This window comes from Phlebotomus papatasi, chromosome 4 (assembly GCF_024763615.1).
Source record: "Phlebotomus papatasi isolate M1 chromosome 4, Ppap_2.1, whole genome shotgun sequence".
Lineage (NCBI taxonomy): Eukaryota > Metazoa > Arthropoda > Insecta > Diptera > Psychodidae > Phlebotomus > Phlebotomus papatasi.
In genome coordinates, this window is record NC_077225.1 from 4,891,864 (window position 1) to 4,915,652 (window position 23,789).

General features: G+C 38.1%; 2 protein-coding genes across 2 annotated transcripts; one reads left to right on the forward strand and one right to left on the reverse strand.

Annotated features, from left to right (window-relative positions):
* Window positions 1-1,072: 1,072 nt before the first annotated feature.
* On the reverse strand, window positions 1,073-12,023 carry LOC129808587 (uncharacterized protein K02A2.6-like). Its single transcript, XM_055858369.1, has 4 exons — window positions 11,966-12,023; window positions 4,136-4,354; window positions 3,718-4,040; window positions 1,073-3,643 (listed from the first exon to the last, which is right to left on the reverse strand). The coding sequence occupies exons 1-4, from the start codon at window positions 12,021-12,023 to the stop codon at window positions 1,073-1,075; spliced, it is 3,171 nt and encodes a 1,056-aa protein (XP_055714344.1).
* On the forward strand, window positions 12,022-17,514 carry LOC129808588 (uncharacterized). The gene is made up of 3 exons (XM_055858370.1): window positions 12,022-12,158; window positions 12,389-13,125; window positions 13,478-17,514. Exons 1-3 carry the CDS (start codon window positions 12,022-12,024, stop codon window positions 17,512-17,514), a joined length of 4,911 nt encoding a protein of 1,636 aa, XP_055714345.1.
* Window positions 17,515-23,789: the final 6,275 nt, after the last annotated feature.

The window sequence follows — 23,789 nt, forward strand, 5'->3', positions numbered from 1 at the left end:
TATTGTGAAATCGAAATATTTTGTTTATCTTACTCAACACCTAAATTGACCCAATTATTTCTGACCTAATTATACATTTCTCGTCTTACGCAAAATAATGTCGAATTGCTGCTCAGCATTTTTCTTGTAGCGCAGCAAACGGTGACGCGCGGTGATGAACTCCGGTGAACTGCATTCGCGGTGTTCCGAAATTTCTGATGTCAGCATAATGTTGTCAGGTAGACTTTGTTCTGCGAAGTGATGACCGCTGGGGCTGTTGACTTCTAGACTTGTGCATTAGCCACGTTGTCGATACTCTTTCCAAGAGTCTGGATGATTATCTGCTTTTTCACCTTTCCTTCAATGCGGGACATACACTTTTTGTAGAGATACTGCAGCAGGAAGTTTAGAGTAACTGCAACCATGATGATGAAGATGTCTTTCTTAGAGATGAACGCATCATCTTGAGTGCGATGAGTGCTTGTCGCATCTCCACTGGTAGCTTGGGTTATAATAACCTCTTCCTTTGAATCGCTGCCACCCATTTTTGGATATTAAAGGATCACTGCTTTCTTGAGAATCGATCTATGCACTTGAAGATCACGATTGTGATTACTCCCAGGAGTAGAAAAACTGTGAGCACTATTCCAAAGAAGTGGAGTAAAATTTCCCTAAGGTCTGCTAGCGGCTCTTCTCGTCCTTCCATCCGGTCTTTACTTTTTTATAACTTTCATTAAGATTTTTTTTTCACTTATGAAAACTTTTAACACTTTCTTTTTACACGATCGCCATGTAAAGTCCACATTTGATGAGGGTTCGATCAAGACTGATTTATTAGGTGAACATTGAACATACAATGCAGTTATGCATAATTATACAATACATATTGTGGTGACTTTGGTTTAAGAAAATACACGAAATTCTTATTATTTAATTCACTTTATTTTTCCTGCTTGATCTTCCATCCGCTCACCACCATATCACTCTACTACTACCCCCTTTCAACTCTCTCTCTCTCTCTCTCTCTCTCTACTCATCACGCCATCGAGTGGCCGGTCACCACATCCTCCTTCTTTTCCCCGCATGTTTTCCTTTAAGTATTGAATCCCTCAAGCTTCCTTGGTACCTTTCGCTGCCTTAGAGATCGCCGCACTGTTTCCTCTGCATTGTCTCCATCCTGATGAATGCTTTCTAGCTTTAATACTTTCCTCACATGAGCGCTGTTACGTTCATATATCTTCCCAGAATCTTTGTCTACCACCGTGACTGCTGGTCCAGATTTCTCGATGACCTCATACTCTGTACGCCCGAAATTAGTTTCAAGTTTATTTCCTGGTAAATTCTTAAGCAACACGGAATCTCCCTTTTCTATAACAGATGAAGACTTAGCACCGCGTCGTTCATCTTCTCTCTCCTTTCCTTTCTCTTTCAGTCTGCGATCACGATCTCTGAATTCTGAACTCGGTGGGGCAGTGGCAATGTCTCCAAGGGCTGGAATCTTCCCTCTTATTGTCCTTCCATAGCATAACTCTGTAGGCGTCTTTCCAGTGGTTGAATGCGGAGTTGTATAATACATAAGAAGGTAATCCTTCAAGTCTTGCTTCCAGTCACGATTTAGTGCATGACTTATCTTAATTCTCTTCAACAAGGACCGGTTCTGGCGTTCAACCTCACCGTTCTGTTGCGGCCAATATGGAATTGTATGATTCAGTACAATGCCCTTCTGTTTGCTATACTCATCCAGTTCTCCACTCACAAATTGTTTCGCATTGTCCAATGTGATAGTTCTGGGATATCCGAGTCGAATGAAGATCTTGTCTAGGCGATTGATTGTATCTCTTGCAGAAATCTTAGTCATGACTTCCACCTCCTTGTATCTGCTGTAATAATCGACTATCACAAGCAGATACTCTCCACTAGGCAGTGGTCCCATGAAGTCTATTGCAATGTCGATCCATGGTCCCTCTGGTAAAGTCTTCCTCAACATCGGTTCCGGTTTGGAGGGTCCTGCCACTAGACGGCAACCTTCGCAACTTTGTACCACCTTGACTGCTTCCGAATCCATTCCTGGCCACCATACGCGATCTCTCAATCTCCGCTTCATGGTTGTTTCCCCGGGATGTCCTTCATGAGCAAGTTCCAGCATCCTCTGCCTCAAATCAAATGGCACCACGAACTTATTGCCTCTGACAACAATATCTCCAACTTGACCAAGTTCCATCACAAAAGGCTGATATTTCTTGACCTCTGGACGATTCCAATTGCCTGATTCCAAGCACTCTCGAACAATTTTGAGCTCCTTATCATTCTTCGAACACTCTTCAATTTCGGAAACATCGACTGCTGCTGACTCCATAACTGCCCTTACAAAAATCTCACTGTCCTTATCAAAATCTTTTGCCACTTCTACCTCTGGCAATCTGGAGAGAGAATCTGCCACATTCAGAGATCCCTTTTTATAAACAACTTTGTAAGTGAACGACTGCAGCCTTAAAAGCCATCTTTCGATTCTTGCACATGGTTTCGCAGAAGGCTTGAAAATCACCTCCAGTGGCTTATGATCAGTCACTAATTCAAAAACACGTCCGATAGGATAGACACTGAACCTCTCTACTGCCCATACGAGTGCCAGAGCTTCCTTTTCCGTTTGGCAATAACGGCGCTCAGTCTCCGACAAACTCTTACTGGCGTAACTGATTACATAAGGATGCTCCCTATCTTCACCTTCAAACTGAACCAGAACAGCCCCTAATGCTACTGGCGAAGCATCAGCTACGACTTGGGTTACGCGATTATTATTGAAATAACTCAGTGTTTGAGAGTCCGCAATCATAGCTTTTAAAGTCTTGAAGGCCTCTTCGTGATTCTTTTCCCATTTGAAAACCTCCTTGCTACAACACAATTCCCGAAGAGGGAAAGTAATTGTAGCGCAGTCTGGCAAGAATCGACTAACGTATGTTACTAACCCCAAGAAACTGCGAACTTCTTCTTTTGATTGCGGAGCGCGGAATTTTTGAACAGCTTCTATCTTACTCTCCGTTGGCCTAATTCCTTTCTCAGAAATCATATGTCCCAAAAATTCAAGTTGTTTGACTCTGAAGTGACACTTTCCTTGGTTGAGTAAGACATCATATTCCTTGAATGCTTTAATGACACCTCGTAGAGCATCATCATGTTCCTCAATCGTGGCCCCAAACACTACAATGTCATCAATGTAATTGAGAGCATTCACACATTTTGATAATATCTGCTCCATAGTCTTTTGGAAAATTTCTGGAGCGCAAGAGATGCCGAACATCAATCTTTTATATCTATACATTCCTTTATGAGTGATGAATGTCGTTATATGCCGACATGAGGGATCAAGTTCAATCTGATGGAACGCATTCTTCACATCAAGGCGTGAGAATATTTTAGCTGATCTCAACCTGGGCAAAAAGTCTTCAAACATTGGCATCAAATGGTTCTCCCTTTTTACCGCCTTGTTGACTTGTCGCATATCAACACATAGTCTTATATCACCGTTGTCTTTGGCAATAACGACAATCGGAGACACCCAATCACTGTGTCCTCTCACCGGGTCAATAATATCTGCCTTCAGTAATTCATCGAGCTTTTCCTCAACTTTGCTGAGGAGAGCGATGGGGGGCGTCTGGCATGCTGACTAACAGGAGTCACATCCTTGTCAATGGGAATCAGCAATCTAATGCCTTTCAACTTAGGAAAGGGTGTGATTGCAGGATTGTCCTCCAGTTGATTGACTTGATTTTGTCTGGTGCTAGGCAGTCCTAGAACTAGCACCCCGAGTAATTTAGCCGTGATTTTTCCTAGAAGTGGCTGAGTGCCTCCTCTGATGACATAAAATTTTGCTTGAGCCACCAGATCCTTATCCACATCCGCAATAAGAATATCAGCCTCAAAAGAGCCAATGATCTCCAAAGGTTTAGTTTGTGCATAAGCACGGAGCTCTCGGTGAACTGTCTTGTTCATGTTCCGAACTTTTATCCCACTCTTTTTGAGGTATTCCCAAGAGTGTTCATCAATTATATTGTGAGCTGAACCTAATTATTGAATTACAATTAAAATTTTAATTTGCTTTTTTCCTTTTTTTTAAATTAAATAATTTATTTACTTTTTTTTATATAAAACACCATACCTGAGTCAATAAGCATCTCAGTAAGGATGCCTCCAATCTTACACCAAATAAGATCATCTCCATCACCAATGTTGAAGATGAAGTTTGAAGATGATGTAGCATCATCATCATCATCCTCTCGAATACATCGTATTTTCTCGGTCTTAGGCTTCACATGTGCATCATCAGTGTTTGGTCGCTTCCGATTGTTCCGTGTTCGGCATTTAGCAGCAAAATGGCCTTTTATATTACATTTTGAACAGATAATGTTCCAGCCTGGACATCTAGAGTCTCTCCCTGAATGACCATTTTTCCCACAACGGTAACACTCAATAAAGTCCTTAGACTTATTATCTGGTCTTTTCTTATGAGAATTAAATCCCTTCTTCTGACCTTGGATAGCATTCAAGTCTCCCTTTTCGATCCCTGGATTATTGTTTAAACCAGATGTGATTGGTTGCGATTGAGACTTACTCATCTCTTTCGCCTGTTCTTTGGCTGATTCAAATGCGCAAATGTATCTAATCAAGTCATCAAGTTTCATATCGCCTTTTCCGAGAAGCTTTTCTCTTAATTCTGGAGACGATTGCAAGATTATGATATCAGTCAGACAGTAGGACCTCGCTTCTTCTGATGAAGATCCAAATTCGCATTTTTCAGACTGATTTTGAGCGCGTAATATGAAGTTCCGCATTGATTCATCAGAACCGCGTTTGAGAGACCAGAATGCGTTTCTTTCATATGTGTCATGTCGCTTGGGAATAAAATATTCATCCAATTTCTTGATCGCAACTTCATATGGATCAATATTTTTCTCAACATCAGCTTCTACATCAGCCCCTGGAATTTTCCGGAAAATCTTTTGCAATTGAAATCCGCCATATGCAATCAAAAGACATTTCAACTTGGTATTGTCCTTTTCTCCAGATGCTTTTGCAACAAATTCAAAGGCTGATTTCCATTCTTCCCATTTAATACGTGTTTCATTGGGTGTCAATGACTCGCATTCGAATGGCGGTAAGTTCCACTGTTTTTCCATTTTTTCATTTGAAACTTGTCCAAAATTCAACGAAATAATTCTGTAAAATTTATTAAAATCATTGTATTTCAGCAATTCATTGAATTATTGTATGTAAATTTCTTTAAAAACATTTTCAATCGTTTCTTAAAAACCATTTTAAAAATTTAATTTATTTTACAAATTTGCAATGCTTTCAAAAATTTAATTATTAGGAACATTGTCCTTCTTTTCTCTAGTTTAGTTTTTTCCAGACAGTCTCATTTTTTCCGTTCATTTAAGAACCCTGTCAATTTTTTTTTTTTTTAATTCAGACAGTCTCATTTTTTCCGTTCATTTAAGAACCCTGTCATTGTTTTTTTTTCATCATTTAGACAGTCTCATTTTTCACGTTCATTTAAGAACCCTGCCTTTTCAATTAATAATAACAGTCACATTTTTTTTTACGTTCATTTAAGAACCCTGTCATTACTTTTTTTTTATTTTATTATTATTATTTTTTTTTTTAATATCTAGACAGTCTCATTTTTTCCATTCATTTAAGAACCCTGTCTAATATTAGGTGAGATTCTTAACAATCTCACCTACTATAATCCTAACAAAATTTCATGTCGTCCGATCGACCTCAAACTTGGCCAAAATGTGTTTCAGCACTTCCTGATCACGAATATATATGTGGCTAATTTACGTTCCCGGCCGGCCGGCCGCTCTTTGGAGCTTAATAGCTCCTAAACTATAAAAGATATCGACTTGCGGTTTTCGGCAAAGGTTATATATCGGGTGAAAATTGCAACTTGGTGCATTGACCCCCCACCCCCCACCCCTCCTTCCGCCATTTTGAATACCACCCTTTTTTTGTTTTCTCAATAGCTCCGCCCCTATAGCATCGAGCGGGCTCAAATTTTAGTATGTTATAGCTGGGCCTTAGAGCTTTCCATCAATACCAAACTTAAGGTCCCCCGACCCCCCTGACCCGAGCTATAAGGGTCCAAAAAAAATTTCTTAAAATGGTCATAACTCCGGTTCTAATTGTCAGAATTTAAAAAGTGAGGGCTTTTTGGAAAGCTCTCGTGAAATGCCACTTCCCCTTCTAACATCGCAAGTTCATAAAACTACCGCTAGGGGCGCTATTATTAAAAAGAAAATTTTTAAATCTTATAAGTTAAATAACTCAAAAATTCCATTGTGCATCGGACTGAAAATTTAGTATGTTGTAACCGTTGATTATACCTATCAAACAAAAAAAACCTTAAGTCGATCTATAACCCCTGACCCGAGCTATAAGGGGTCAAAGTTCGAACATTGACCGGCCTCTATCTCCGGTTCTAACTAACATAGCGACCTAAATTTTACCTTTTTGGTTTCGTCTCGATGAGCACTTTCAGATGGAAGTTCAAAAAGTCACCACAGGTGGCGCTGTGATAGCGTCAAAATTCATCGAAATTCAAAGTCACTTTTCTCAAAAACGGCATTGTGCAAGTTAATGAAATTTTAGTATGTTGTGGTCCAGTCTAGGACGTTTCCAAAATGGTGCAAATGCGCGCTGTGGTTAAAACAGAACCGGAGATATGAGGGGTCAAAGTTCACAAAATTCAAAAAATCATATCTTCGGTTCTATGTGACCGATTTTGATGAATGAGGGCTTAAACGAAAGATCTCACCAAATGCTACAACTTTCTAGAACATTTGAACTTCGTGGGACCAACACCAGGGGCGCCACAGTCGAAAAACCAATTTCAATATCACATAACCTCAATTATCTCGACTGTCGCTGAACCGATTTTGATGATTACTTCGACATAATTATAGAGGACATTTGTTTCTACATTTAGTCCATACATCATTTTCCGCTCAGACTACGCTATCATTCCGATTTTGCCGTTTAAGTGTGAAAAAATTGATTTTTCCAATAATAACGCTTTGAAATCACTCAGATGCCAATTTGACTGCCTCTATTCCACCAAGACACTTAAAATAGGGGTTTAAATGGAAAGTCTTACAAAATACAACAATTCTTTGATATAGTTGAAGTTCAACAAATGACTACTTGGGGCACTCTGGATGAAAAAACGAGTTAAGAAACAAAAAACCTCGCTTATCTTGACTTCTGAGTAATCGATGAGATCATGTTCTATGGAAAAATTATAGAGAACATTCTGGTCTACATTTCACCCATATAACACTTTTCTGTCAGTTCATCCAAATCCTTGATATTTTGGTTTAAATACAAAATTTGTATAATTTCACGAATTTGATTCAAGATAACTGAATGGCGTCTCCCAACTTCAGCTCCAAATCGAATTTGCATGCACTCCGAGTTAGCTCACGTTAAGAATCTCACCTACATAAGCCGGTTAGGATTATCTGTCCTTTTCTTTGCATATTCAGATAATAAACCACACAAATATTTCTAATATCCACTTTTTTGTGCCAATATATTTGACCCAGTGTGTACTTTTTCTTTAAATCCCTATTGTTCTTTCATCTCCCCATATTACTGTTACCAGTCATAAAAAAAATCTGCCTTTCTAATCAACTTTTCCCTTTATCAATGCCCCAAATAATATTGAAATTTATGTTGCTCTGTCTATGAGTTCGAGTACAAAATGATAAAAATAGAGCATAAAACATTGCCCAGGATAATTCCTCTTTTCTGATAATTTTCTTCACTTTTATCACTTTCTTGCACACTATCCGAACTTCTTTTACCTCCGTCGCCAGTTGTGGTGACTTTGGTTTAAGAAAATACACGAAATTCTTATTATTTAATTCACTTTATTTTTCCTGCTTGATCTTCCATCCGCTCACCACCATATCACTCTACTACTACCCCCTTTCAACTCTCTCTCTCTCTCTCTCTCTACTCATCACGCCATCGAGTGGCCGGTCACCACACATATACAATACAATACATTCTTATGCTACAGGTGGTAAAAAAAACACTAACACCATCAATATCTACCCGGTGGTGTGAAGAGAAAGATTTGAATTACATTCTTAACTCTGAGTCGGCAAATGAGCAAAATGCGCCGCTGATTATTTTTACTCCATATGAAGAAAAAGAAAATGAATCTACACTGAATATAGTATTTGAGTTTACAAGTGTTAATACGGAAAGAATATGTTTTTTAGCAACCAGATGATAAGTCTCAATTTAATCACACTTCAATAAATAGACACACAACGGATTTTGTTATCTTTTACATAAAAATCCAAAAGAAGTCAACTTCATAGGAATTGTAAACTGCTTTTAAATTAAAAGAATTACAGCATTTTTTATCAGATCATTAATTTACGAATACGAATTATTTTCACTGAAGCAAAATTGAATAAGAATACATAGAAGGAAAGTGCATAAACCATATTAAAAGATCAATGAATTTGATTTAAGTCAAGAATTGAATCGGATTATGTTTAAATTTTCACACAGGGAATCTGTGAATATGTTGTGAATGACACTTGAGAAGTTATATTTCTCATCTATTTACTTCAATGAAAAATAAATGGACATCCAACTCTTTTCCATATAGTCCAAGTCAAATTACCAACTATGTATAAGCATAGACATCCTAAGTACTTAAACCATTTGAACAGTGCAGTGGGAGAATAGTCAGTCCTGTTCTTCACCTCCGTGTGTCAGTAATTAATTGAAGTTTTATTAGTGATTCTGTGTTGAAGGTAATGATGGTTTCGGTTCACTATCGTCTAGCCCGCCTCTTCGCAAACGGAAGACCGAAGAGGAACTTATTAATTTAATTGTGAATGGTAAAACGCATACCCAGATAATAGAATTATTACGTGGTTGTGAGATCGTGAATCTTCAGTCCGTGATAGTGGGAAGACTGGAGGTATTTTTCCAAAATGGGCTACAGCTGTCGCGAATTGAGAAGCAACAGATACTTCTCAACATACTCGCAGCAGTGGTAAACGCGGAGCAGACGCTTGGGGGATTGTGCGAAATATTGTTTCGACCTGATGACGAAACCCCCCAAGAACCTCCACCAGCTCAACAGGAGGAAGCGTCAGCCCAACCCCGGTTACATCCATTACATTGCAGACTGTGCTGCGATAATTAATAGAATGCGTTTCTATGCCATGCGGGCATGTTGTAGCCTGCGAGGAATGCACAGAACGGACGCGTCGATGTCCAATCTGCAACGCAACATCCCGACTTCACTACAAGAGGATATACTTTCCATAAGGTGAGAATATTTTTGTACTATTTTTATATGTATAGAACATACTTCTAGGTTCTAACATTTCTGTGATATACTTTGTAGTAACTATTTTTTTATTTAATTTCAGAAGTATTATCTACCAGAAAGTGGTGTTCTGGAGGGATGCAGTATGCGAATTCCTTAAGGTGAAAAGGTAAAAGAAATATTTTAGATTAAGAAAATTTCATATTAATTAAAATTCTCCAATTTGTGTAATATTAGGTGAGATTCTTAACAATCTCACCTACTATAATCCTAACAAAATTTCATGTCGTCTGATCGACCTCAAATTTGGCCAAAATGTGTTTCAGCACTTCCTGATCACGAATATACATGTGGCTAATTTACGTTCCCGGCCGGCCGGCCGGCCGCTCTTTGGAGCTTAATAGCTCCTAAACTAAAAAAGATATCGACTTGCGGTTTTCGGCAAAGGTTATATATCGGGTGAAAATTGCAACTTGGTGCATTGACCCCCCACCCCCCACCCTTCCTTCCGACATTTTGAAGACCACCCCTTTTTTGTTTTCTCAATAGCTCCGCCCCTATGGCATCGAGCGGGCTCAAATTTTAGTATGTTATAGCTGGGCCTTAGAGCTTTCCATCAATACCAAACTTAAGGTCCCCTGACCCCCCAGACCCGAGCTATAAGGGTCCAAAAAAAATTTCTTAAAATGGCCATAACTCCGGTTCTAATTGTCAGAATTTAAAAAGTGAGGACTTTTTGGAAAGCTCTCGTGAAATGCCACTTCCCCTTCTAACATCGCAAGTTCATAAAACCACCGCTAGGGGCGCTATTATTAAAAAGAAAATTTTTAAATCTTATAAGTTAAATAACTCAAAAAGTCCATTGTGCATCGGGCTGAAATTTTAGTATGTTGTAGCCGTTGATTATACCTATCAAACAAAAAAAACCTTAAGTCGATCCATAACCCCTGACCCGAGCTATAAGGGGTCAAAGTTCGAACATTGACCGGCCTCTATCTGCGGTTCTAACTAACATAGCGACCTAAATTTTACCTTTTTGGTTTCGTCTCGATGAGCACTTTCAGATGGAAGTTCAAAAAGTCACCACAGGTGGCGCTGTGATAGCGTCAAAATTCATCGAAATTCAAAGTCACTTTTCTCAAAAACGGCATTGTGCAAGTTAATGAAATTTTAGTATGTTGTAGTCCAGTCTAGGACGTTTCCAAAATGGTGCGTATGTGCGCTGTGGTTTCAATAGAACCGGAGATATGAGGGGTCAAAATTCACAAGATTCAAAAAATCATATCTCCGGTTCTATGTGACCGATTTTGATGAATGAGGGCTTAAACGAAAGATCTCACCAAATGCTACAACTTTCTAGAATATTTGAACTTCGTGGGACCAACACCAGGGGCGCCACAGTCGAAAAACCAATTTCAATATCACATAACCTCAATTATCTCGACTGTCGCTGAACCGATTTTGATGATTACTTCGACATAATTGTAGAGGACATTTGTCTCTACATTTCGTCCATACATCATTTTCCGCTCAGATCACGCTATCACTTCGATTTTGCCGTTTAAGTGTGAAAAAATTGATTTTTCCCATAATAACGCTTTGAAATCACTCAGATGCCAATTTGACTGCCTCTACTCCACCAAGACACTTAAAATAGGGTTTTAAATGGAAAGTCCCACAAAATACAATTCCTTGATATAGTTGAAGTTCAACAAATGACTACTTGGGGAACTCTGGATGAAAAAACGAGTTAAGAAACAAAAAACCTCGCTTATCTTGGCTTCTGAGTAATCGATGAGATCATGTTCTATAGGAAAATTATAGAGTACATTCTGGTCTACATTTCACCCATATAACACTTTTCTGTCAGTTCATCCAAATCTTTGATATTTTGGTTTAAATACAAAATTTGTATAATTTCACGAATTTGATTCAAGATAACTGAATGGCGTCTCCCAACTTCAGCTCTAAATCGAATTTGCATGCACTCCGAGTTAGCTCACGTTAAGAATCTCACCTACATAAGCCGGTTAGGATTATCTGTCCCTTTTTATATGGAGAGGAATATGTTAGTTATTGTTCACGCGGAAAAAGACATATCCTAAATTTGTCCATGGAAACTTCCACCCATGATTATTTATTGGTTGACTCGTCTAAAATGTCAATTGATTTTTTCCCCTCTCCATAACGGACTTTTTTTTCCTCTTTCTTCTCTTCCTTTCTCTGCAAGTTCAAGTCAAGTGTAATAATTTTATCGCTCTGCCACAAAAATTAAAATATTCTCAATTTAAAGTAATAAATATCTTTCGCGACTGCACCAAAGTGTTTTATTGTCGTGCGTGAGTGAGAGTAGTCCTGAGTGGTGATCCAAAAGTGCCATTTCACGAGAACAAAGTGAAAGAAAAAGACTGTGAGTGAACCTCGTGGAATCCAGCCCAACGAGTGGAAGTCTTTCGAGGCAAAGCTGCGCAGCAGAACATTGAGGAGGAAAATTTTTATTGATCCTCCTTCGCCAGGATAACCAGGCTTGTATTTCTTTCCTCAACAGGTACAATTACCACAATTATTTGGGGAAAAGTCAGGGCTTTGGAACTCAGGAGTTCTTTGTCTAATTCTCAGGTAAATCCTCACCACTTTTATTGGTCCTGCCGAGCACCGTTGGAGTCAGTGGAACTTCAGCCAGCGACATGCCGCACAAAACGTCATCTCGTGCCTCGTACAAAGGTCAATTGACAACCCTCAAGAGGAACATTGAGAGGTATGAGAATGATCCGCAGCTGTTAACTGAGCCTAAAGCTAAATCGGAGCTGAAAACTCAAAGAGAGTTGGTAGACAGAATCGACAAAAGTTCCAAGAAGTGCAGCATTCAATTATTCAAGAGTGCTCTACAGTTGAACAAATTGAAGCTGAGAATTTAGAACTCTTGGCATTTTTGGAAGAATGCATGCAAACTTATGAAAGGATCTCGGTTCTCATAACCACAATTGAGGATTCTAAAGAACATTTGACGCCACAATTGAATGGAGATTCCTCTTCCCTAAATAGACTTCTTAGCCTCATGGCAAGTCAGTTGGAGGAGCAAAAACTCCAAAGAACTTCAGAGGAAAGGAAGCTGAAAGAAATTCTGGAAGCTCAGAACAATAATTTCCGTTCTTATTTGGAACAATCCAGACAAGAACTTCTGAATGCTTCACTAGAAAATGAAACAAGTTTTGCGACACAATCTTCTGCAAAATTGGAGCCAATTAAGGTCCCTGAATTTTCGGGATCTTATGCTTCATGGAGAACATTCCATGATATGTTCATATCCATAGTCGACAGCAATCCATCGTTGACTAAAGCGCAGAAGATGAACTACCTCAAAAATGCTGTCAAGGGAGAGGCTGAGCAACTCATCAGCAAATTCAGCATCTCAGATGACAATTACGCAAGAGCTTGGAATCGTCTCAAAGAGAGGTACGATGACAAACTTTCCATAATGTGCGCGCTGATGGATCAGTTTTTGGACCAGCCGTCAATTACTCAGCCCAATGTTGCAAGTATCAGGCGCATCCAATCTAACACTTCATCAGCAATTGACGCATTGGAAGGGATGAACATTGCTCAACGAGATCCATGGCTCATCCATTGGATGCTGAGGAAATTTGACAGAGACACGAAGTGGCTTTGGGCGCAAGAGAATCACGATATCTCCACCTCCACATGGGAAGATTTCGACCGGTTCCTGAACAAAAGATGTCGCGCATTAGAGCACACAGGACCCTCTGAGGACACTCCTGAACCAGGTCCGAGTAAGTCACAAAAACCTCAGTTTCCACCCAAAAAGAAAGCATCTACACTGGTATCAGGGATTCAAACCAATTGTTCTTATTGTAAAGAATCTCCCCATAAATTGTATCGGTGCAAACTTTTTTTGAGTCGCACATGGAAAAAAAAGATTGGAAGTAGTTCGTCAGCTAAATATTTGCCAAAATTGTCTTTCTGATTCTCATCCTATTGATCAGTGTAGTTACCCATTTTGTAAAACTTGTAATAAGCCTCACAATAAGTTGTTGCACGAAGCATTCAAGCCTTCAGCATCTTCCGGTGATTCTGACCAATCAGGATCCGCCCTTTGCGTTACAACTCAAAATTCGATCCCAGACACTGTCGCCTCCATGTCGAGTCAGTTGGCTTTGAATCCCACGATTCATTCTTCGTATAAGTTAACTTCCTCCACAACACCCACGTGTTTAACTACTAACGGGGGAGTTCAATCCAACGTGCTTTTTGCCACTGCTGTGGTAACGGTGTTAGGTCAAAACAATCAGAAACATTTCTGTCGAGTTCTTTTGGATCCAGCTTCACAGGTTAATATCATTAGCACCAATTTGTGCCAACTGTTGAAGCTCCCATGTAAGATTTCTCGTTTTTCCATCAATGGAATAAATGACAGCACACAATTGTGCAAACAAGAGACTCAAGTCAAACTTGAATATGAGATTAACAATATTCTCATGAGCCAGTCTCTTGACTGTCTAGTCATGCCACGTGTGACTACAGACCACCCCAATTGGGAGGTCAATGATGCCAAGATCAAGATCCCATCTCATCTTAAGTTAGCAGATCCCCATTGGAACCACTGCCAACGTATAGATCTTTTGATAGGTGGGGCAAATTCTTGGGATTATTTCGGTGTCGACAAGTATGAATTGGGAGAGGGCCAACCGCGTCTGCTCAATAGCGTTTTCGGATGGTTAGTAGTAGGTCCTTGTTTTAAGGTCTCACCACCTCAACCCGTCTCGTGCAACGTCACCACCTTAGCTTCACTCGATAAAACCATGAAACAGTTCTGGGAAATCGAAGATATCCCCAAAGAGGACGTCAAATCGTTTGAGAAAGCTGAGGCGGAGAAATCCTTTGACACAACTGTCACTCGAACTAAAGAAGGGAGATATCAAGTTCAACTTCCTCTCAATGAGAACATTCAGGTCTTACATTCCAATCGAAATCAAGCATTGCGTCAATTTTCGCACCTTGAACGCCGACTTGATAAGAACTTGACTCTCAAAGAATTATACTTAACTGTATTTCGTGAGTATTTACAGTTGGGAATTATTGAACGGGTCCCTGCAAACCAATTGTTTGCTCCTTCAATACCAAAATACTATATGCCACATCACTGCGTGATTAGGGAAAATGCGTTGTCCACCAAAGTTAGACCAGTATTTAATGCAAGTTCCGTCACAGCGTCAGGTGTGAATCTCAATGACTGCTTGCATGTGGGACCTATCGTTCAGCCCCTTCTGATTTCAATCCTTTGGAGATTTAGGATGCATAAATATGCATTAACTTGCGACATTGTTAAAATGTATTTGCAAGTTGAGCTTCACCCTTCCCATAGAGACCTGCAAAGATTCGTGATCAGACTCGACAATGAAATCGAAGATTTTCGATTTACACGGGTTTGTTTTGGGGTTGCCAGCTCTCCATTTCTGGCAACTAGGGTTCTCATGCAGTTGGCAGAAGGCGAAGGTAATCGATACCCAGCTGCAGCTAAAGTCATTCGCGAGAATACCTATGTTGATGACTGTTTGTTGTCAGCACCCACCGTTGATGAGGTTTTGAAAATTAAAGAAGAATTGAAGTCCCTATTTCTCTTGGCAGGCATGGAATTGTCCAAATTTCAATCCAACAGCTCTGCTGTGATGGAATCGGAGGTTTCCTCTTCTACTAATGAGGAAGTCAATTTGAGTTTCGAAACCAAAACCCTTGGAATTGTTTGGCTACCAAGTCAAGACTGTTTTCAGTTTCGTGTTTCCAATTTGGCTGATCAAGCTCTCCCAACTAAACGCCACATTCTATCCACTATTGCGCGTATTTATGACCCATGTGGCTTTGTTGGTCCCATTCTGACCAGAGCAAAATTAATAATGCAAGCAACATGGATTGAAGAGCTCGACTGGAGGGACGAAGTATCCCAGAGTGTGAGGGAAAGGTGGGGGGAATTCATTTCTGATCTGCCAAACATTGAAGAACTGAAAATCCCACGGTGGTATTCCAAATTTGACCGGGTGGTTGGCAGAGAACTCCATGCGTTCTCGGATGTCAGTGGGGTCGCGTATGGTGCGGTGGTTTTTCTCGTAACAATCAACGAGTTAGGAGAAAGATTTTCTAGACTTGTTTCGTCAAAGTCTCGAATCTCTCCACTTGACAAAAAGAAAAATTCCATGCCTAAACTCACTATCCCAAAGGCTGAGCTTTGTGCTGCAGTTTTGGCTGTGGATCTCATGATCTCAATTTCACAGTCACTGGAAATTGAGAATTGCAATTTCTGGACTGATTCAGCTGTAGTTTTGTGTCAGATCCATCAACCCAAACCTAAACAAGACGTATTCGTCCGCAACCAGACCAAAATCATTTTGTCACATTCAAAAACCCACCAATGGAATTATGTGTCAACGCATGAGAACCCGGCAGACCTCATCTCGCGAGGCACAAGCGCCAAAGATTTATTATCGAGCGACTTATGGTGGTCTGGACCCAAGTGGTTGTGCCTTAAGAGGGAAAACTGGCCCCCAGTGTTCTCTATTTCGTCATTTCACATGCGTTCTCCTCAAGCGTTATGCTTTGTGGAAAGTTCCATTCCCAAAGGGGGAGAAACAGAAACACAAAAATTTCGTTCAATTTACGAACATTTAGTTTGTCGTATTGGAACATTCACGCGTATGGTCCGGACGCTTGCGTGGTGCATCAGAGCTTCTGATTTCTTCAAGTCTCATCGACGTGTGACACGATCTCTTAAGATAGCGCAACAATCACCACTAACAGTTAGTGAAATTTGCAAGGCTGAGACTTTGCTCATCAAATGGGCACAGCACGAGGAAATGCCTGAAGTGGTAAATGCAGTGGCTAAAAACACCCTCGACTCTAACAACAAATTGAAATACATCAGAAAACTCCGTCCATTTCTAGATTCTGATGGGGTATTGAGGGTGGGGGGAAGACTTCATTATTCTAATGAACCCTACAATGTAAGGCATCCCAAAATTTTGCCAAATGCAAAAATTTCCCATCTCATTGCCGTTAGAGAGCATGTCACTCTGATGCACGCAGGTCCGCAACTTGTCCTTTCCCATTTACGCCAAAAATACTGGCCAATTCGTGGTCGAAACCTCGTCCGAAGGGTTTTCCGTGAATGCGTTGTTTGCAAAAAGGTCAAACCTCCGTCTTGCGAACAGCTCATGGGGGAGCTTCCCGCATGTAGAGTATCTCATATCCGACCCTTTGTGGCCACTGGGGTGGACTTCACGGGCCACATAATGATTAGACGTTTGCCCAGAGGCAAGTCCTTGGAAAAAGCGTACGTAGTAGTATTCGTATGCCTGAGTGTAAAGGCCGTACACTTAGAATTGGTGACATCATTGTCAACAGAGTCATTTATTGCGGTACTGAGAAGGTTCGTAGCCCGTCGCGGAATTCCCAATCAAATGTTCAGCGATAATGGGACAAATTTTGTTGGCTCAGATAAAGAGCTAAAGACCCTACTCAGTCACCATGCATCCCAAGAACGAATTACAAACTTTGCTTCATCCTTGTCTATTCAGTGGCATTTCAATGCCCCTGCTGCTCCTTCTCATGGAGGATTATGGGAATCCGCCGTTCATTCTTTCAAACACCACTTTCGTCGCACGGTCGGGCAAGCTCTGCTTACTTATGAAGAGATGGTAACGGTCTTGGCTCAAATTGAGGCCATTTTGAACAGTCGGCCTCTCGTAAGTATTTCCGAAGACAGTGAAGATCCTGTCATTTTGACACCAGGCAATTTCTTAATTGGAATTCCTCCTTTACAACTGCCTGATCCTTCTGTAGGCCACTTGGCCATGAATAAATTGAGTAGATGGCAATTATGCCAACGCATCCAGCAAGATTTTGCTGCTCGCTGGAAGAAAGAATACCTTTCAACACTGCAAATCCGCAGCAAGTGGGATAAAAAGCACAAAAATTTAAAGGTTGGACACGTTGTGCTTTTAATTGAAACCGATAGTGCCACAACTCATTGGCCACTTGGTGTTGTGAGGGAAGTTCATCCGGGGGTTGACGGATTGGTAAGGGTGGCTACAGTGAAAACTGCCAAGGGTGAATATAAAAGGCCCATTACTAAACTAGTCCCTTTACTTTCGGAATTAAAGGATGATTGAATCCATTTATTATTGTGAGAACTTATTCTAGTTCTAAGTTTAGCTTTGCAAACATGAATTAAATATTGTAAATTCAATTAAGTTCAATATTTGCAGTCGCTCAAGAGGGGGAGTATGTTCACGCGGAAAAAGACATATCCTAAATTTGTCCATGGAAACTTCCACCCATGATTATTTATTGGGTGACTCGTCTAAAATGTCAATTGATTTTTTCCCCTCTCCATAACGGACTTTTTTTTTCCTCTTTCTTCTCTTCCTTTCTCTGCAAGTTCAAGTCAAGTGTAATAATTTTATCGCTCTGCCACAAAACTTAAAATATTCTCAATTTAAAGTAATAAATATCTTTCGCGACTGCACCAAAGTGTTTTATTGTCGTGCGTGAGTGAGAGTAGTCCTGAGTGGTGATCCAAAAGTGCCATTTCACGAGAACAAAGTGAAAGAAAAAGACTGTGAGTGAACCTCGTGGAATCCAGCCCAACGAGTGGAAGTCTTTCGAGGCAAAGCTGCGCAGCAGAACATTGAGGAGGAAAATTTTTATTGATCCTCCTTCGCCAGGATAACCAGGCTTGTATTTCTTTCCTCAACAGGTACAATTACCACAATTATTTGGGGAAAAGTCAGGGCTTTGGAACTCAGGAGTTCTTTGTCTAATTCTCAGGTACAATTACCACAATTATTTGGGGAAAAGTCAGGGCTTTGGAACTCAGGAGTTCTTTGTCTAATTCTCAGGTAAATCCTCACCAGTTATTATATACAAATTTGTTTTACTTTGTATTTTCAGGCTGTTCATGTCCAACAACGCAGGAAGAGCCAGTTTCTAAAATAAGTTTTTTCCTTTTCATTTTAATATGTAATTTTTTTATACCATTTCAATTTTTTCTTTTCTATTACTTCTATTTCTGATTCATTTTATGTAATTTTCTATTCTGTATTTTATTTGTAATTATACTAATTAATTTTAATTTTATTATCTTTTAATTGATTCCACTTTTCATTGTCTAAATCCAGTTTTGGTTGAGTTCCTTCTATTTTATTTTTGCAGTTTTGAGAATTATAAGATTCAGAAGACATAGGTAAGTAATCAAAGTAAGTAATTAATATTAATAATATTATATTAGTAATAATATTAATCACTTGAAAAAAAATTCACAGAGATTTTTGATTGGGAATGACTCCGGAAAATATTTAATAGTACTTAAAATGACTCATAAATCATTTATATGTTATGCAGAAGGATTCAAAAAGCCAGAAGAAAGGGTTGTTGGCAAGGGTGCTCATGAAGTGACTCTCATACAGTCTTGTTGAAAATCTGTATGAAGTCGTACAAAGTGGAGATTTATGGGCACAATAATTTCCAATAAATGGCTTTGGAAGAACTTAGGACATTACTCCCGATACTGAAGATTCAATTCCGTACAAGTTTATCACTAAATCACTGTACTTATCTTATTTTGTGGCGACAAATAGTAATTAAATACGAGTAAATAAATTTAATAAGAACAATTTGGTTTAAAGAACTACTTGTTTAACTGCAATAAAATTGAAATTAATAAGCAATTTAAACAAGTTGCAAAAATCAAATGAATTTGAGCAACTACATTTATGCTATTTGGTATGTTTAAACATGATTTTGTAGTTCATATATTAATTTATATCAATAAATAGGTTAAAATCTAAAATTGTATTGACTTTCAGTGTAAAAGAACTCATAGGAACAATTCATCTGAAAATTAATTTGAATTTAAAATGGGTGGCAAAGCGTCCGAGGCTTTGCGAGCTACTCGAACTCCCGAGAAAGAGCTCTGCCTTATACACCTTATCGCAAGCATTTTGATGAATGGAAAATTATTGTCGAATTAAATTTGTCTATAAATCACCACAAAACCATCTTGAAGTTGAATAATGTTCAAGAAGAGGGCTTCACAAAATCATTAATCTTTTAATTAATTAATTGAACAAATCGAGTGAAAATTAAGCTTTAACCTTGAATAATTCAAGGTGGAGAATTTTCCGGTGATAGATGTCACACGACGAAATGTTCAGCTGGACTATCTCCAAAACGTATCCAAAAATAAAGGCAATCGTCAGGGCCAATTTTTTGCAAAATTAGAAAAACCTCATTTTTGACCTATTTTTGGGGGATAGGGAACGCATGAAGGGGGAGGGGATAAAAACAAAGAGATTACTTTCGAGATAATGTCATTTGAGGAGGGGTCACCGAAGACCGGAAGTTGATATCTCTTACCGTTGATTTTTTATATGGGTCAAAAGACTAAAAAAGTGCGAAAAACAGTATTTTTAAAAAATAGGACTATTACCGTTACTTTTCCGATCCATCACCGATTGTGACCGATGCAGTCGGGTTCAGAATTAAAAGATTTTTCAAAAATGTCCAAATTTGTACAAGTCCGTTTAGGCCCTCCTTGGTTGACCTCTGACCTTGAATAATTCAAGATGGCGAATTTTCTGGTGACTAAGGTGTCTAAAGACGAAATGTTCAGCTGGACTTCCTCCATAACATATCCAAAAATGAAGGAAATCGTCAGGGCCAATTTTTACAAGGTCATAAAACATGTTTTTTTTGGAGTGGTTAGAAGGGGTGGGGGGTAATTTGAGTAAGTTAGTTATATAGAATGTATTGACTTCTGGGGGGGTCACCGAAAACCGTAAGTCAATATCTCTTACCGTATAGCAGCTAGGATGGTGAAAAGTTGAAAAAAAAGTCGATTGTGAAAACTGCTCTCTCTTGGAGTTCGAGCAGTTAAAAAATAATTATCTCTTGAACTTAACGAACTTATATAATCATACGTTGTGTTTAAATATTAGTATTCAATTACAGTTTAGCCTTGAGACAAGAAAAAACTTATCTTCATCCAACACTATTGACCCGAGATATTAGATGTCCAAAATATAATTGATAGGATATAATCTCGATGACTGTATGTGATAATTTTCGCGAAATGTAAAGTTATTTAGAACATAACAGTTTTCAGTGACCACATTTGAATCTTCAAAATAATAAAAAAAATTAATCAATTTTCAGGCTTTGTTATATTAAAACATAACTTTTTTTTATTTGTTTAATTGTTTTCTGGAAACCTTTCTTTGAATACTTTCAATTGAAAAACATTATTTTGTTATTTTACTCTGAAATCGAAGAAAAGGAAATTATTGAGTTTTGAACGTAAGGAAACTTGTATATACCTATATAACACTGAAAAACTATTTGAAAAATTGTCACATTTAGCTTTAAAAAATAAATAAATACAACAGAGTAGAGATTGAGTTAAACAAAAACATGTTTTTGAAGGGGATGAAAACTTCTGGATGGGCTAGAGAACGTTGACTTGTAGGGAAATCATAATAGACTTTTCGTGTTTTTAATTACTATTATTAGTGAGAAATTGGGAAAAAAGCAGACTGTATATACTACTCAAAGTTCAATCAATAAATAAGTTGAGATTATCAGACGAATATGCAAATGTTCACCTAAATTATGTCCCAAATACATTCAAAAATTTGCATTATTTGATTTATTTCACTTTATTTTTATTATTTATTTCAGATATTTTTTTATCATATATAATTCACAACTATATAACTCATATATTTTGTTTTATTAATGTAGTAGAAAACTCGTAAGTCGAGTGATATATTGATCCCAAATACGCGGATAAGCGAGAGCCTACTGTAAGAATCACATCTAAATCATTAGCGACCTCTTCCACCACGGCCACCATGACCTCTACGTCCCCCATATCCCCTATAGCTTCCACGAGCTCCTCTTGCTCTTGTGAAAGAGCCCCTAATTGTGTATGAGAAGTGGCCGTAATTTCTGGAATGGGAGCCCAGTTCACCATGGGGATAGTCCTTTAGTTCACGAAGAAATTTCAAAACGTCATTAATTTTATATTCAATTCACGAGTCTCTGAAAAAAAAAGATTATTAAAATAAATAAATACATAAATTTATAGAAAAGCCTACCATTGCCCATAAGCTGAGATTCTCTCAGTTCTATTTCTCTGTTAAGTTTGGGTTCTGATTCCATTAATGCTTGGCGTACTTTTCGTTTTTCCTGCCAAAGTATATCACGTAATTCTGAAAATAATTAAGAAAATAAATATTAAGCCGGTTTCCCGAAATGCAAGCTGAAACGTATCGATTTTTTTTATTAGGGGAGACCGGGGATGTTTGGGACAGGGGTAGTGTGGGACAAGGCGATTCTTTCATTATTTCTTTTAAATAAATGGGATTTAGCCACTACTCAATCGTAGACAATATTAAGATGTATCTTGACTAAAAGAATGTATATCCTCAGTTTTATTGTTTTAATTTTATGAACACTTTTTTAAAAATTGATAAAAATTGCATATTTTGACGTCTCAGTTTTCCTCTTTGTATTTTATATCAGTGATATATAATATAAACTTTTATATCACATTAGGTAGCAGTGTAATCTGGGAACATATTTCTACAAAAGTTTCAGAGATTATACGCTCCTGTTTTTTACATAAAGGTTTTAAATACCAAAACTACACGAGGGGATGTTTGGGACACCTGAAAGGGGATGAATGGGACGTTGATTTTCGACAAGATTGTAGGTAGCATGCGATTGTTTATTGTCAAAATGAAAAGTAATGCCCAGTTTCTACTGGAATTCTCCCTCTTGTGCGAAGTTTATCAGTGGAGCAGATTTGCCAAACTACAGGGACAATTAAACCATCAATGTCTTGGGAATCAAAAATTCCTTCTCACAGGATATTCGATCTTTGCCCAATCACGTTAAAAACTATTTTCTCGAGAATTTCTCGAACAATATCCTCTACAATTTTTACAAGTTCTCCAGAAAAGGCAAGGCGAGAGCTAATTCAATGGAAAAAGGGAAAAAACAGGTACAATGCAATTATTATTATTATTTTTTATTTAAGGGTCGCCACACATACTTCAGACGCTCTCGCATCCATTTCAGCATCGTGTGGACGATCCTATATCACAGTTTTTTACAATTTTATTTACATATTTATATGGTAATTCCAGTTTTTTCGATAAATTCGGTAATTTTTGAATACAATTTAGGATTTCTTAAAGTATAAAAGATTTCAATATCATTTTTTCCTAATAATTTTTGTCTTAAACTACTATATTTCGTACAATATATTAATTGATGTTCTGTGTTATCTTTAACGTTACAAGTTTCACAATTTTCTGAGTTTGAAAGTTTATAAATATATTTTGTACTATTTGACATCGTATATCCCATTCTAATTCTATTAATCTTTTTAACGTGACTATTTGATAATTTTTGTTTGAAGAACCATGGTTTGTCTTTAATTTCGTTACAAATTTTGAAGTGGAAAATTCCTGAATGTTGTGATAAATTTGTGTATTCATTCTTCCATTTGTTTCTAATTGTTTCTCTAATATTTTTAATTATTGAATGTCTCATACTTATAAGTTCTACAATTCTAGGAGTTGTTTCATGGGCCATTTGATTTTTACGTTCTGATTTTATATCTTGGTCAATTTCTTTAATTTTATGAATATCTTCAGAAAATTTCGCAATTAAGTTGGAACTGATTCATTTTTCACCCAATTATTCTCAATTTCATTTCTGTTTACTTTGATCTTTTGTAAGACAGTTCTCATCTCATTTCTATATTCTAATGGTAATTCACTTGCTTCTTGATGTATAATATGGAATGGTGTTAAATTTAAAGCTCCTAGACACTTTCTAATTGCAATATTACACGTGACAACCATTTTGGCAATGGAAGATTTTAGGCCATTGTTATAAATAGTAAATCCGTATTCAACTTTTGATCTTATTAAAGCCCTAAAAATGTGTAACAAAGTTTTTGGATGTCCCCCAAAATTAATGCTTGATAACATTTTAATAATATTGATTCTGGTCATACAAACATTTTTAACTGTAGAGAATTACCTGTGGTAAACAATAATTTCTCTGTGATAGGATTCTGTAATATTTAATACCCTCTTCTTCCTGCCCAGTTTACCTATAAATATATTGTGGTGTTATAAATATGTCAGGGACTGTGTGCTTCTTGGGCTTTCTTCTACCGTCTGTGATATTCAAATACCTGGAAATATATATTCCTTTAGTAAATGTCTTCAACAGTGATCCGGAACGTAGGCGGCTGGCTTTTCCAGAAGACGTTTCCTCGATGACCGCCAAATGCCCTTCACCAAATCCACTGAGGCAGTGAAACACAATTATTCCCTTCACCAATTATTTATTTACACCAATTTCTCCACTA